The 14748-nt window shown below is 40.5% G+C and overlaps 1 protein-coding gene across 1 annotated transcript in view; it reads left to right on the top strand.

The window, feature by feature from the left end:
- SYDE2 (synapse defective Rho GTPase homolog 2) overlaps positions 1-14748 on the top strand; it is a 51046-nt gene that overhangs the window by 15988 nt on the left and 20310 nt on the right. The window contains exons 3-4 of the mRNA XM_063133519.1: positions 8964-10060; positions 14275-14401. Coding sequence (XP_062989589.1) covers positions 8964-10060; positions 14275-14401 — 1224 coding nt within the window. The remainder of the gene's footprint in view (positions 1-8963; positions 10061-14274; positions 14402-14748) is intronic.

Raw genomic sequence — 14748 nt, forward strand, 5'->3', positions numbered from 1 at the left:
GATCGTGAATTTATCTTAAACTGTTTCTTGTATACTGAGTTAATGAAGTTATTTTAAATACAGCTTTGTCTCTGTGTGTACCATGTGTATTGAATAGCGATCACATTGAATGCATTAATTGATGAAGAGGATCCCTGCTGTTAAGTAATTGGCTTTATTGCTAAGGAGTGCTTAGGGATTCTTTTAATCCTGTTAAGGTGTCTACAGTTAATTTCAGTCAAAGCTGAAATGACAGCTCATCCAGACAAAATTACCACATAAAGGGCGGCAGGGCAAATGAGCTCTATTTGTATGAATGTGTAGCACTGGTTAGCACAAGCAGTTGCTATGATGAAGCAGTGTTTACATGTGTGCATGGGATTAACTAGTAGTGAATAATCCTTGTCTTCTGCCTTGTAATGTTCTAAATACTTATATAAAAGAGATAAGGTTCTAGACTGGTGAAAACAGATACATGCCTATGTAAAATTTGTATGCTGCATGTCTGTTAATTTGAAATATTTTCCCCAATCCTGATTCTCCCCTGTTCATAGAAACACAATAGGCATGGTTACTATGGCCTTAGCTAGACCTAAGGTTTATCCCGGGATCGTCCCTGCCTGCTCCCGGGATATCCTGTGTTTCATTTACATGATCAGGGATGACCCCAGGATGATCCCGGGGAAAAACTTAGGTCTAGCTAAGGCCTATATTGCCCTGAAAACCTATCCTCCTACATATTTAGCTGACAGCAAGCTCTTTACCTTGTTTGGTGATGAGCTAGTAAATATGCTTTGGGTTGTATCTTTTGTGACAATGCTGAGAGTTATAGGACTTTTTCTGTCCAAACATGCCTAGGTTTGTACCCTTACTCTTTCCCCCCAAATCCTGACTCACACTGAGTATGTTCTTTATTGCTAGTTTCTTGCAAGTAAGAGTGGAGCTTGGGCTGCCCCCCAAAATAGCACCCCATGTCAAGTTTTTCATCTCTGCAGCATGCAGGTAAACCCACCCCACATCCTGATGTCATCACACCTACTCATGTCCTGATGTCATTTCTTGCCCTTGCTCCTTAGCCAGCCTTCTCCAACCTGGTGCCCTCCAGATGTTTTGGACTACAACTCCCACTATCCCAGGACCATTAGCCATGCTGGCTGATGGGGGCTGTACTCCAAAATATCTAGAGGTCACGAGTTGAGAAGGCTGTTGCTGATATTTATTTATTTATTGCATTTTTATACTGCCCAATAGCCGAAGCTCCCTGGGTGGTTCGCAAAAATTAAAACCATTCAAAGTATAAAACAAACGATATAAAAACATGATATAAAATACAATATAAAAGCACAACTAGGATAAAATCAGCAGCAGTGCAGAAATACAAATTTAAAATACAGATTTAAAACAGCAAAGTTAAAATTAAATTTATAAACTGTTAAAATGCTGAGAGAATAAAAAGGTCTTCTCACCTGGCGTCTGAAAGACTATAGTGTAGATGCCAGGCGAACCTCCTTAGGGAGCTCATTCCACAGCTGGGGTGCCACAGCAGAGAAGGCCCTCCTCCTAGTAGCCACCTGCCTCACTCCCTTTGGCAGGGAAGTGATATACACTGTGATGATTAGAGATAGGATAGGTTTTGCTAAACATTGAACTCACCGTAGGGATGCTATTTGTGGTGTGGCAATCCTGCTTTGTCCATTTTTCATTCTGCTCTACTCTTCTCCCACCTACCTCCCAACTCTTAAAACCAATGAGAGGCAAATAACACACAAAGTCCTCTTTAAAGAGGAAGTGACTTTCCCTTCCAACTCTGTGTGCATATTTCTAAACTTGGCAATGTAACTGCTCCTCCTAAGGGGCTACTGAAAAGCAAGTCTTGAACTGTGTAACCACAGAAGGGTGTCATAAGTTGTGTTCTCAGCAGGTGTAAAAAGGTTTAATATGCTTCTAAGTCACTTAAATATTACTGCTTTATTTTCTTAGCACAGATCTCTTCCGTATGCTATGTTGGTTTTTTTGTTTTAAATCTTTCCAGAATTAAGCAGCAGGCTTTTCTTATGACAAGAACGTAACAACTGCTTATCCCAGAAGAAACCCTTTTTTTAGACAATTGCAAGTGTTCTCAAAATAAGGGTGTCTCTTTATTGGTATTGCTATTTCCATCTTAACTATAGTGTTTGCTGTTGAGGTTTTTGGAGGTAATGTTTGCAGAATTATACCTAGCATCCCTAAAGCTTCCGAAAAGAAAAGAAAAAGAGAAGAAAACAGAGAAAGTAGTATTTTTAGTTGAGGAGTGGAGCCCCAAAAGAAAATTACTTGTTTTCCTTCCTGAAGTCAACAGGTCCCTATTTGGATAAACTGCTTGCTGGTTTTATCTTAATTTGTTCGTTTTTATATAAGAATTATAGCTCTTGAGTTTTTAAGGTTTTTTGATGGAAGGACAAATATAAGATTTAGATCTATAGCAGGGATGACAAACCTTTTTTGGCTCAAAGGTTATGCTGCTTTGGTGGAAACCTATGAGGGGTAGTATGAAGGTAGTGGGCTTTAGGAAAGGCCCATACTTGGCCAGATGGGGAAGCCTCATGGTGCAGAGCTTCCACACCGCTAGTCTAACAATTTCCCCTTAAAAATAGAAAAATGTGTTGGGGTTGTACTTTCTGACAACAATTTTATATACCCCATTTCATTTTAGCCAAATTAAAGTGTTCGGTGCAAACCAATAGAAGTGCCTGTCGAGCACTCTACATATTGACCTCTGAGGTTAATTTCAGCCAGTCTCTCTCACTCTTTCTCTTTCTCTTCTTTCTCTCTCTCTCTCAGCAGAGTTGTGTACCTGCTAATTTAATTAGGGTTGGCTTGCTGGATTAAATGGACTTCGATTCAGTCAATGAAGCTTGTGTGGAGAAAAGCAGGCCTGAATTTATGAAGTACAGTTTTTCCCATGTGTGTTGCTTGTTGGTTTTCAGTTATGGGGAAAAAACTGTTTGTGCACGTGCATGCGTGCCATTACCTTATGGCAAAAGCTGTACAACTTTTAAAAGCTATATAACATAGGCATCATGGTTGGAGGCCAGGGACAATCTTGTGTATTCTTTTTTTCTTTTAGTGGAACCACCTAGGAACAATTTCAGACATCTCCGTGCCAAACCTGAATTTTAACAGATCGCAAATACACTCTTTCTTCTCTCCATTGCTTGTGTATTTATAAAGACAAAAGCCATCAAAACAGACTTGAAAGTATATCCAAGGTGCTTGGTTTCCATTGCACATATGTGACAATGGGTAGAAGTGGCATTGAAACACGTGGGAGAAGGGCAACCACATGACCAGAGTGGCATTGCCACTTGTTCTAGTGACATTATTTCTTGATGTCTTTTTCTTCATTTTCAGTACCTTATGAATTAGGGAATATGTGCTGCAAAAGCAAAACAAAATTAAATTTCAAAAACATTTTTTTCTAAATAAATAAATTGTAGTACCATTTAAACAGGTGGCTCTTCACACAACCCAGTCGTCCTTTGGAAAGACTGCTTCAAGATCTATTAATCCAAACAGAAATGATAACAGCCCACTAAAGATGGGATTAAATTAAACCTGTTTAATTAAATTAAGGCCTAATCTACACCATGAAGAATATTGCACTATGAAAGCAGTATGAAAGCAGTATATAAAAGGCAGGAGCCACATTACTGCTTTATAGTGGTATTGAAGTGCACTGACAACTGCTGGGACCCATTGACACATACATATACCACTTTCATAGAGCTATGTCCTGCTTGGTATGGTAGGGTGACCATATTTTGGAAATCAAAAAGGAGGACAACATGGTCGCCCCCAAGGGGGCGTGTCCAGTACCAAGGGGGCGTGCCCACCTGAACATAGCCTTGGTCACATGTCTGATTTTACAGCACACATTTAAGACAAATCTGTTCTACATAACATCTTAATGTTAAAATCACTGAAATAAAGAACAAGTAAGAGATTCAATGTATCTGAAATTAACTTCACTCACTCCTACTTTTGTAGGTTTTGCTGTACTTTGAAGCTTTTGCTATACTCTGTGTGTTACATTCTCCCCTTCCCTCAAATATCTTTTCTGACTGTATCTTCACTCATGTCTTTTAGATTGTAAGCCTGTGGGCAGGGACTGTCAAGAAATACTTTTGTAAGCAGCCGTGAGAGCCTTTTTTGGCTGAATGGCGGCATAAAAATGCTTAAATAAAATAAATAAATAAATAAATAAATAAATTGCAAGCTGCTGTTGTTGTTAACAGGGTTTGCTACTGGCCCCAGGTCTGTTTCAAATTTGGTATGGCTAAAGCTCTACCTAAAAGCTATCATGGTGCCAACTTTCAGCTCTTTATCTTTAAAAATGACAGTTTATAAAATAATAATTTTAAAACCTCATTTTTTAAAAAAAGTCCTAAAAAATCAATGGATGAACGGATCTGTTTCAAATTAGGTGTGGCTAAAGCTCTACCTAAATCCTTTCATGGTACCAAGTTTCATCTCTTTATCTTTAAAAATGACGATTTTAAAAATAATAATTTAAAAACCTCAATTTTTAAAAAAATCCTAAAAAAATCTATGGATGAGCTGTTAAATTTGGTGTGGCTAAAGCTCTACCTAAATCCTATCATGGTACAAAGTTTCATCCCTTTATCTTTAAAAATGACGATTTTAAAAATAATAATTTTAAAACCTCAATTTTAAAAAAAATCCTGGATGAATGGATCTGTTTCAAATTTGGTATGACTAAAGCCCTTCCTAAGAGCTACCATTGTGCCAAGTTTCATGTCTTTATCTTAAAAAATGATGGAGTTATAAGCATTTTTGTTAATTCCCATTAGAGCTGCTCTTTGAAAAAAATATCCGGATTTCCCCTCCCCCTCCCAGATTTGCCATCAAAAACCCGGGCAAATCCGGTCATATGGTCACCCAATGGTATGGCTCCTGCCTTTTATAAAACGCTTTCATAGTGCAATATCCTGCTTGGTGTAGATGAGGCCTAATTGTAGTTTCCAGCATGAACATAAAACCATATGCCTGTCAATTATGCACTTTCTTATCACTCTTATATTCAGAGAACATTTGGCCTTTTAAAGCCCTCATGGATGTAAGTCCTCTTTTTGAAATAAATAGGTTTCTATCGAGTGAGTGCTAGGAAGGCCTGTACAGATGCTGCAGTTTGCACCTTTGTTACGTGATGTTCAATGTACTGTGTTCAAAATTTTATTCATGCTGTAAGCAGATTTTCTGAATTGACTCAGAACAGCCATATAACTTACGACTCATGGGGAAAATCCCTGTCTGTGTTTATGTTGACTGTTTTTTTAAGTTACACTTATTAACATATCATTTATCATGATTTCATCTCCCCTGCCCACACAAACATTCTATTTTTAATGAGGTTTTAATTAATACAAGAAGTACAGAGGTAGTAAGGAAGAAAAGTAAGGAAAGCATATTTCCAAGGCAAGGAAGACACCACGTGCTAATAATGGATCAAAAAGAACAAAATAAAAGTTAACAAAATAAATCAGCAACACACATGACTCTGTGTGTGTTATAAGATAGTGATAATATTTCTTTAAACAAAGAAAAAAGCTTGAAAATGAACATAGGCGTTAAGCAAGATGGTGCAGTGGCAGCATTCCAGCTTTAAGTATGAAAAGGTATAAGCAACTTGGCTGGTTTAGCAACGGAGATGTCTTGGCCCTCTACATATGTAATAAATGGGTGCCACACTGCCATGAAAGATTCCAGTGTCCTTTCAGTATCGTTTGTCATTCTAACACTTCAGAAAAAAAGAAGCGCTGAAGCCACCGGAAGTCAGACGTAAAATGTCAAGAACATTAGATTGACTTCTCAGTTGTAATGAAGCCGAAGAAAGTTTTTAATATCTTGGCTCGCTATTCTAAGCCTTTGCCAGAGGGTTCTGACAGAAAAGGAAGATTAATGTTAGCAGGCTAAAGCATGGCACAGATGACTATAGAATGCCTCAGAGCAGCTCACCAGTGGGACGATGCTGTGATTTGCAGTACAAGGGAAGCCTTTGTCTGGTTTTATCAAATACCACATTTCTTACGAGCTGCTTGCCAGAAAAGCACAGCAGGCGTGCTAGAAATAGTCTATTCCATGTAAGGAAACAGCTTCAATAGAAACGTAGCAACTGGGGGAAACAAGAAAATTCATTGAGGCTTTTTGAAAACAGACTTTGTGCAGTATTGTCTTCTAAACTTTTTTTTTTTTAATGAAGCCCACTTGTGAATTTGTATCCGGGAAGAGACTTATTCAGCCACCAGTTCATAAAAGGGCAAATAAATGGATCTTGCAGAATGCTGAAAAATGTTAACATTTTGAGCTTCAATTTTTAAGCTGAAGAGTGGCAAGGAAATTGGAATTATCTGGAAGATGTTGTAGAATCATGCTTGCTTAGTCCTGCGAATAGTAGGGTCGATATTCCTGACAGAATGTCCTTAAAATATACATCATTACTAGTAAGGATATTTGACAGTGTTTTTTATAACATTGGTTAGATGTTCATTCAATATATGTTTTAACTGATCAGGAATTTCTGTCACCAGAAAGCCTGAGGAAACAAATTGTGGGGAGATCAAGATATGACCGTTTGAAATTTTTGCTGCTCAGGCTGATAAGAATGCTTTTGGAGAGTCTGTATTCATTGTGCACGTACTATAGAGTTGGGCAAGTGATGGCCTTATGGCTCAGTGTGTCCCCTGGAGGCTTTTTACCTTCCCTCTGCATAGTCCATTTACTATGTTTCTGAGGGACTTTCTCATGGAATATTTTGTCTGTATTTCAGCTTGCATGAGAGTGGGTTGTCAAACAGTGCTAAAGTTAATAGATTTTCAACTCTTATTCTTTTAAAAAAGGTAGCCTGTGCTAAAATTACAGATATCCATTTGGTGGTAAAGTAATTTTGTTGGTTTAGAAGTATACAACATTCTGGGTTACATGAAATTCTTGGACTGGCACAGTGATGAGGGCATGATTCTTTAACACTTAACACCATGTACACTCTGTCTTTTGCCCATGAGCTGCCAGCCCCAAAGGTTCCCTAATAAGAGGGATGGAAATGACTTTCCTTTAAAGCAGGAGTGAGCAACTTGTGGCCTAAAAATCATATCAGTCCTAGCCAGCATAGATAGTGGTGAGGGATGATACCTGGAGGGCCACAAGCTGCCCAACCCTGCATTAGAGTGATACTCTTGTGAGCAGTTTCTTGTGAAGTGGCAGTTAGCAGAGACTACTTTGGTATCAAAAAGGAGAAAGCAGACAATGGGCCTGTTCAGACAACACATTAAGCCATGGTTAGGCCGCTAACCCTTTTGTAGTAAATGGTTAGTGAGCGTGTTTATACCATAGTTATGTAACTTCCATGGTTAGGAATGGTTAGCAACATGCTAAGTCGTGGTTCACATGACAAACTAAGCCATAATGTTTAGCTAAAAATGCTTAACTATAGTGGCTTAGTGTGTTGTTTCAACAGGGTCAATGGCAACTGCTGCTAAAGAGAAGTTGTCAGAAAAATATTGAAAATCTAGAATATCACCTAATCAATTGCAGTGGAATTATGGAACTTATTTCTGGTGCAACTCTGTTAACTCCCATGGATCAGGTCCTTGGTACGCCCAAGAGAAACTCAGAATAAAACCATCTCTGCGTCTAGTCAGACATCCTTCTAAAGCATGGCTTCACTAGTGATAGTTTAGAACCCAATTTGTGGTTTGAGCTCCCCAAATCACAAATTGGCTCAGCACGGTCGCTTTTGCTTTTGTTTTTGATTAACCGCAGCTTGTCGTTTCGTCCAAACCCAACAAATTGCAGTTAATTTTAAGTATGGTTTATTTGAAACTAGCCAACTCCTAGCCATGGGTTATGAAGTTGGCTTGTTTTAGCAAACCATAGGTAAGATTACCCACAGTTTAAGGTTCAGATGCTTAACCGAGAATAATAAAAAATTGAAGCACTGGTAAAGGAGGGGAGAGGAAACATATGAAAAGCTTTCTTGTGCTTGTTCCTCCGTGATAAGCCATGGTTTATTGTGATATCCAATACAGCCAATTGTGTGCAAGTGTTCTGATTCACTCCTTCCATTTCCACCCTTCCTATTAACGACGTTTTTATCGTAGGTAACCACACAAGCTGATAATGCTTTGTTGAATCAACTGAACCCGTTTTTACTTCCTAGGAGGCTCTCACCAGGGAGCAGACAAATTTCCATGAGATACATAAGGGACATTGTGCAAGAAAAGGAAGGAAGCGTTTGGGGGCTTGAAGAGACAAGACATGTTGGAATCATTGGGAGGAATAAATTCCAAGTGCATTCCACCTCCACCCTGCCCGTAATGAGCAGAGGGGTACATGGTTGTTTGCCAGGAAGAAATGGAAGGAAGCAAATTACTGTGAAATACCATTCTAGGCCTCTTTTGAAGGGATGGTAAAAGGTCAGGGCACTGCTGTTAAAAGATACTGGTGCTAAAGCAAAATTAGCCCTCTACATTTTCCTTTCTTTTCCAGCGCTTTGGCATGCAGAGACGTCATAGAATTCCGTATGCAAAAGACTTGCTCAGACACAACTGTTGCATTCAGTGGTCTCCTTCTCTGAAAGAAGTTAAATTAACATGTGTGAGAAGACAAGACAGACAGAATAGAACATGAGTTGCCGGGATGGGTTAATTGTTCCTAGGTTGTGTCTGCTTCTTTTGTCTTTTGAACAGTTTCTTAAGGAAACCATGGGACAGGTTTCCGGTTGTTCTGCTCTTGGCAGAACAAGCCAGCAAAATACAGTACTCAGGTAGGGTGTGTGTGGGTTCAGCTGATACTCAGCATCGTACTGAATAGTACGTATACTTTTTCAGAATATGATGAAGCAGTGGCCTCTTATTTCAAAGTATTATTTTATTTACTTTTAACATGGAGTTCTTAAAACATGTTCATTTGTTCTCTCTTTTTTTAAGGACCTGGAATGTTGTCTGCAAGCAAGGTTGAGACAGGAGCAGCGGATTGTTCTCCTCCAAGTCCTAACCCTTTAAAAAAAGGTGGTTCAATAAACTGGTCTTTCCCGGATAAAATAAAATCCCCAAGAACGGTGAGGAAACTTTCCATTAAAATGAAAAAATTGCCAGAGCTCAGCCGGAAGCTGAGTGTCAAAGGAAATTCAAGCCATAATAGTTCGGACAATTCTTCGTTGCTTAAAACTAATTGCCAGGATATAGGCCATGCATCATTACCCACTTCTGGGAACATAACGGCAGCTGCTAGCAGGAACGTTATAAGCCGGTACCATCTTGATAGCAGTGTATCCTCTCAGCACAGCTACAAAAAGAAAAGCAATGGGAGTTCCAAATCCTCCAGCAAAGGGGGCTACCTCAGTGATGGTGACTCTCCCGAGCTTATAACGAAATCAGGGAAACATGCAGCTGAAAGCAGGACTGGGAAAGGAAAAGAAGCATTCCCAAGCAACAACGGCAGTAAGACCGAAATAGACATCGATGCTTTCCGACACTACAGTTTCTCTGACCAACCCAAATGTTCCCAATACATAACTGGACTCATGAGCATTCACTTCTATGGCGCAGAGGATCTGAAACCACCACGGATGGACTCGAAAGATGTCTTCTGTGCAATTCAGGTAGATTCTGTGAATAAAGCAAGGACTGCCTTGCTGACGTGCAGAACGACATTTTTGGACATGGATCACACTTTTAACATAGAAATAGAAAATGCCCAGCATTTAAAATTAGTGGTCTTCAGCTGGGAGCCCATGCCAAGGAAAAACCGGGTTTGCTGCCATGGTACGGTGGTTCTTCCCGCTCTTTTCCGAGTGACAAAGACTCATCAGTTGGCAGTAAAGCTGGAGCCGAGAGGCCTTATTTATGTCAAACTGACCCTTCTGGAACAATGGGAGAACTCTCTCAATGGACTAGATGGAGAACGGGAACCAGTCATGTTTGGGGTAGACGCTCGGAAAGTTGTTGAGAAGGAGAACGTAGGCTTGATGGTGCCCCTCTTGATGAAGAAGTGCATTATGGAAATTGAAAAAAGAGGCTGCCAGGTAGCCATTTTTATTAAAATTGCCTCTATTAATATTTCTGTATTTCATTTTTGATGTTTTGGACATTATTATGTTTTTATGTATGTATTTATGCTACAATGAATATAAGTTCATCTTTGTTGGATACACCCTCCATCCCTTCACTTACTTAATTTGGCTAGTTGGCTATCATTAACTGCCTTGTAGCTGGATGGTCTAAGTTCTCCTGCTTTGCACCACAATAGGAGCATGATGCATTTTTTATGGTGCAGCATGTCAAAGGATGAAAGGAATCAGCTCATTCTAGGAAAGGAATCAACATGTTCTGAGAGACCAACAAAACCTACTGGGTTTGCTAAGTTTCTCATGGGCTTTGGGCTTCCAAATTTAGTATATGGCAGTGGTAGTGGGGAGAAACTTTGAAGACTTTACCCATATAGACCAAGAGTGGGTAGAAGGTAGACTGGGATCTATTGGTAGATCTCTGGGTGATTTGCAGTAGATCTTCAAGGGTTTCTCTGATCCGCATTACTTTAATGAGAGCAAGAAAAAAAAACACTGATGTGGATGGCCTCTTGCTAGTTGCTTTTTGCTTGGCATAAGTGTTTCTCATACATAGAATAGGAGTACTTTTTGAATTGTCTTTGTTCAGCTGTGCTTGCCACTTTCAAGTGTTGTGTTAGAATCTCTGGTAACTCACATGCAAATTTGGCTGTATCTCATTGAGGTGCACTAGGTCAGGGGTCCCCAACCCCCGGTCCGCAGACCAGGACCGGTCCATGGTCTGATAGGAACTGGGCCGCGCAGGTGAGCTGCTTTCACCCCACCCCCACCCCAGCGTACCTGGGCGCAGAGCGCCATCTCGCCTGCCCAGCCGAAGCGAAGCCAGGACGCTGGGGTGAGGTGAGCGGCTTCAGAACAGCGCACCTGGCCGGAAGCCGCTCTGGGAGAGCGACTTCCGGGCATGCCATTCCGAAGCTGCCTGCCCGCCCTAGCGTCCTGGCTTTGCTTCGGCTGGGCACCCAGTCAAAGCAAAGCCAGGACGCTGGAGTGGGTGGGTGGGGTGGGGCTTCCCAAAACCATCCCCTCGACCACCCCCCCCCCCCCCCGGTCAGTGGAAAAATTGACTTCCACGAAACCGGTTCCTGGTACCAAAAAGGTTGGGGACCGCTGCAATAGATCATTGACTTCCAACAGCTGAGGCACCATTTTGTATCTGGCTCTGGTTGGTGAAAACACACAAAATAGTTCCCACCTGATGTCTGCCCACCCATGATCTAGACAGAACTGACCCAACTGAACAGTTATCTCAATGTGAAAGCTGAAATTGTGGTAAACGAGATTCTTCATAGGTCAAGTTTGTGAGGATTGCTTCTGTGGGGATTGCAGTCATCACATGATAAGCTCAAGGTGTGTTACTGCTAACTGGTTATTGCTTCACCAGTCATAATTTGATTATTGAATTTCGCTCCTTAAGACAATTTATGTATATGTTTGCTTAATTTATACCCCATCTGAAAGGATCGAGGTGAGTAACAATGTTGAAATCATTGTCCATTAGAATTATTAAATAATCTTCATCTCCCTGCCTACCAAATCTCAAATCCCATGAAGAGGCAGCTGACAATGGTTCAGCCACTGAATTGAGCCATTGTCTCCCACTCTAGGCTTCATCTGAATCAGGGAAACCTTTGCCTATTGTTTACATGGAAAAGAAAGCTTCCATTGGTGAAAATGGTAGCTTTACTTCCATTGCAAATAACAGACACTGGGGTGGGGTGAGGGAGGTCAAAGCCTTCTCCTCCACCAAGATCCTGATCCAGATTGGGTCCCCCACATGTGCTATTTATTGAAAAACAATCTAATATGCTCTTCATGCAATTGCTGATTACATGAATAGTGACACATCTACTTTGAGTCTTAGGGCTTTTATAGATCATAATCAGCATCTTGAATGTGCCTTGAGGTTAATTGGGAATGAATGCAGTAATAGTTCTCTACTTTAATTGGTTTGCAGATATCTGTATGACTACAAATATATTCATACTTTACCCTGTCCCATAACAATTCAGGAAATTAGCTGTTTTAAAGAGAATCAAAAAGCATTTAATATAGCAGTTTCCAGAGGAGTAGCTGTGTTAGTCCATTGCAACAAAAATAACAGAGACTTAATCGCATCTGGTGAAGTGGACTGTAGTCTACGGAAAACCTTATGCCATAATAAATTTGTTAATATTTAAGATGCCAGAAGATCCTGTCATTTAATGTAGATTAAATGTAGCATAAGATTAGTTTGGATTCCAAAGCAATTGTTCATCTGTTTCCCACATCTGTTAGAGAAAATATAAAATTGAATCTCAAGTTGCATGTAGACAGGATTTCTCCTCTTTTGTTCTGATTAGACCACTATAATAGGATGCTTCCAGACAGAGTTGTTGGAGCGTCAGGTGTATTCGGCAACCAGTGCTCATAAGCTGTACAATGGGAATGGTGCTCAGCCTGCTAGTCCAAATGGGAGAGCAAAGATCTGTTTTAATGGTACATCCAGAAGCGTAATAGTTGTGCTCCATCCCAGCACAAATTATTATTATTATTATTATTATTATTATTATTATTATTATTTACGTTTATACCCCCATCTTTCTATAAACAATGCCCTAGCCAGCTACATCTTCCTTTCTGTATCTTTTCTCCACTTCTGGATTGGCACCAGAACATCTAGCTGTAGAGGAAATGTCATCTGAAAAGCCCTTTTACTGTTGCTATGATACCAAAAACACAACACCATTCTTTGAGCTAGAATTTTGTTAGGGTGCAATCCTATGCATCTCTAGACCGAAAAAAAGTCCTACAACTCCCAGCACGCCTCAGCTAGTCATTCTGGCTGAGTCGTGCTTGAGTTTCTAGGACTTTTTTCTGTCTAAACATGCGTAGGATTGTGCCCTTAATTATTTAATTAAGTTTGGCCTGAAATGGACCCCAAATGCCTGCTCTTTGTGCCTTATTTATTAAACATCTGTGGGTTCCCAATCAGAGGAGCCTTTTTAGCCCGCTTCTAAACAATTGGGTTGCAAATAGCCTAAATGTGATTTCTTCAGGGCTAGGGTCGCCATATTCTGAATCCACAAAACAGGGACATTTTTTTTTGGGGGGGGGGGTTGGGGGACTAGATTTTTTTTAAAAAAAAACTGAGCAATATGTAAAGGTCTAGGGAAAGCCCAATTTTTCAATTAAAGCATCAACAACTGTAAAACCAGACATCTTAAATTCACTGCAACTTACTTCCAAGTAACAAATTTGAGGATTGCAACCCGAATCCAAGGAGGTGGATTGTTGAAGGGTGATTTTTTGGGGAGTGACTTTCCTTTCCTTTCTCCCCTCTCTCCTTTCCTCTCCTTCACCCCCTCATCCACCACACGCTCTCCCCTCCTCTCCCCCACAAAACTCTCTTTCTTCCCCCCAAAATAACCCAGCAGCTCTGCCCTGCGCTTACCCTAAAGGTCTGACCACAACCAGCCAAGCTCACCAAACTGCTTTGTGCAAGTAGCCTGAGGAGAGCATGTGCGCCTTTCCTCACTGTTGTTCCTTTTCTACGCATCCGCAGGTGCAATAAGGTGAGTCACAGTGAGTGACTCAGATGAGCCTGTGGAGGAGCGGTGATGCTCTGGAAAAGGCGCCGGATTGATGCGTCTTTTTCTCTGCTGCTGCTGCTCCACTGCGCAGGCTCAAGGCACCATTTTGGAGGTCAGAATTTCTCCAGCCACCTGGACCATAATCCGGGATTCTTGCCCAGCCAGTCGGGACATTTCAGAATCTCCTGGAAATCGGGACATTCCCGGTTTTCCGGGATGTATGGCAACTCTACTCAGGGCTGACAGGGCCTATATGTTGGAAGAAATCCTTGCCTCCATAGACACAAGCTGGTTCTTTGTAATCTGTATTTCTCCACCACATCAATCATCACCTTATTTTAATTTACTTTGTTTTAGTACTGGCACTGTACTCCATACAACACTGAAAACCATTATTTCTTTTACTGGTGATTATTTTTTTACCGCATGTTAATGATACACGCTGTTTGTCTCCCAACTCCCTTTGGAATCTTGCAGGAACATCTTGGTACTCCAGCTGGGAATATTTAAAATTGCATTTATGCTTGATATACGATTTACATTCTTAGTACTCGTATCATGGAAAACTTGGGCCATGTGGTAAAGCTATGATTTTGCTTCTAGGTTGTAGGCCTGTACCGTTTATGTGGCTCAGCAGCTGTCAAGAAAGAGCTGAGAGAGGCATTTGAGAAGGATAGCAAAGCGGTTGCTCTCTGTGAAACCCAGTACCCAGATATAAATGTGATAACAGGTAACAAATTTGCTTTTTAAGGAAGACGTGAATACATGCTTGAAATATCCAGAACGACATTTTGAAAATATCATTTTAAATTTTGATTGGACAAGGTGGGAGCCTTTGATATTATATTGCATAAATGAGTCCTGAAAGTAATTTTTAGGAAATAGTGTCCGTACAGTGACATTTTACTTTACTTTATTTTATTTTTGCCTGGAGCCTGCCTGCTATGATAACATTGTCTCTGGTGCAAGTTGAGAGTTTTTTGTTTTGTTTTTGATATTTAGGGCACAATCTTATGCATATTTACACAGAAAATAAGCCTTTCAGCCCAGCTATGCTGGCTGGGGAATGCTAGGAAT

This window comes from Elgaria multicarinata, chromosome 1 (genome assembly GCF_023053635.1).
Source record: "Elgaria multicarinata webbii isolate HBS135686 ecotype San Diego chromosome 1, rElgMul1.1.pri, whole genome shotgun sequence".
In the NCBI taxonomy this organism is placed as follows: Eukaryota; Metazoa; Chordata; class Lepidosauria; order Squamata; family Anguidae; genus Elgaria; species Elgaria multicarinata.